Raw genomic sequence first — 1,266 nt, 5'->3', positions numbered from 1 at the left:
AGGCTGAGGCAGAAGGATCACTGGAGCCCAGCAGGTGGAGGCTGCAGTGGCCGGGAGCGGTCACTGCACTCCAGTCTGGGTGACGGAGTGAGACTCCAACTCACAAACAAATAAACAAACAAATATGGGGCATCCTGGGGACCCCACCCCACCCTATCCCTCAGGGTCCACCATGCCCACTCACAGGTGTTCTCTGCTTCCGCTTTGAGGCTGCTCCGGCCACTGAGGCTTCCGCTTCTGCTATAAAGGCCCCGGGCCGGGCGGCTCAGGAAGGGGGTCCGGCTGTCTGGGGTCCCAGGTCCCCCCACCGGGGGTGCGAGGTTCCAGGGGATGGTCTCTGGAAGGTCCCTGCAGCCCACCACACGTACCTCCAGGGTCCCTGCAGGAAGGGAAAGCTCAGCAGGGGTTCACATGCAGGGTTGGCTGAGGGGAAGGGAAGCAGGAGGAAGAGGAGGAAGAGGGACCTCTAGAAGCAGCCACAGTACACATGGGAGTCAGTGAGAGGCAACAAGGGTGGGGCAGGTCAGGGATGTCTGTGCTCAGATGTGAGCATGTGATACACGTAGGCTGAACACAGGGGCTCACGCACGTAATCCCAGCACTTTGGGAGGATGAGGCAGGAGGTCTGCTTGAGCCCAGGAGTTCAAGACCAACCTGGGCAACATAGTACAATCTCATCTCAATTTTATTTTATTTTTTTCTTTTGAATTGGAGTCTCACTCTGTCGCCCAGGCTAGAGGGCAGCAGCAAGCTCCCGGCCACCGCAGGTTCAAGCAATCCTCTCTCCTCCACCTCCCAAAGTGCTGGGATTAGAGGCGTGAGTCACCACGCCTTGTTCTTTTTTTTGTTTTTCCAAGTCAGATTCTCACTCTGTTACCCAGGCTAGAGTGCAATGGCATGTTCACAGCCACCACAGCCTCAACTTGCTGGGCTCAGGAAGTCCTTCCATCTCAGCCTTCCAAGTAGCTGGAAATACAGGCACGTGTAACCACACCCAGTTACTTTTTTGACTTACTGTACAGACGAGGGCTCACCAAGTTGCCCAGGCTGGTCTTGAACCCTTGGGCTCAGGCAATCCTCTTGTTTCAGCCTCCCAAAGTCCTGGTGTTACAGGCATGAGCCACTGCACTTGACCTTTTTTGCCTGTTTGTTTGTTTTGAGTCAGTGTCTCACTCTGTCACCCAGGCTGGAGTGCAGTGGAAAACTCACAGCCACTGCAGCCTCAACCTGCTGGGCTCAGGCAATCCTTCCGCCTCAGCCTTCCAA

At 55.9% G+C, this 1,266-nt stretch overlaps 1 protein-coding gene across 1 annotated transcript in view; it reads right to left on the bottom strand.

Annotated features, from left to right (window-relative positions):
- PKN1 (protein kinase N1) overlaps nucleotides 1-1,266 on the bottom strand; it is a 30,623-nt gene that overhangs the window by 16,920 nt on the left and 12,437 nt on the right. The window contains exon 7 of the mRNA XM_008054739.1: nucleotides 185-379. Coding sequence (XP_008052930.1) covers nucleotides 185-379 — 195 coding nt within the window. The remainder of the gene's footprint in view (nucleotides 1-184; nucleotides 380-1,266) is intronic.

This window comes from Carlito syrichta, unplaced genomic scaffold (genome assembly GCF_000164805.1).
Source record: "Carlito syrichta isolate Samal-C Ts95f unplaced genomic scaffold, Tarsius_syrichta-2.0.1 Scaffold300972, whole genome shotgun sequence".
Taxonomy (NCBI): Eukaryota; Metazoa; Chordata; class Mammalia; order Primates; family Tarsiidae; genus Carlito; species Carlito syrichta.
This window is presented reverse-complemented; position numbering and strand designations above follow the sequence as displayed.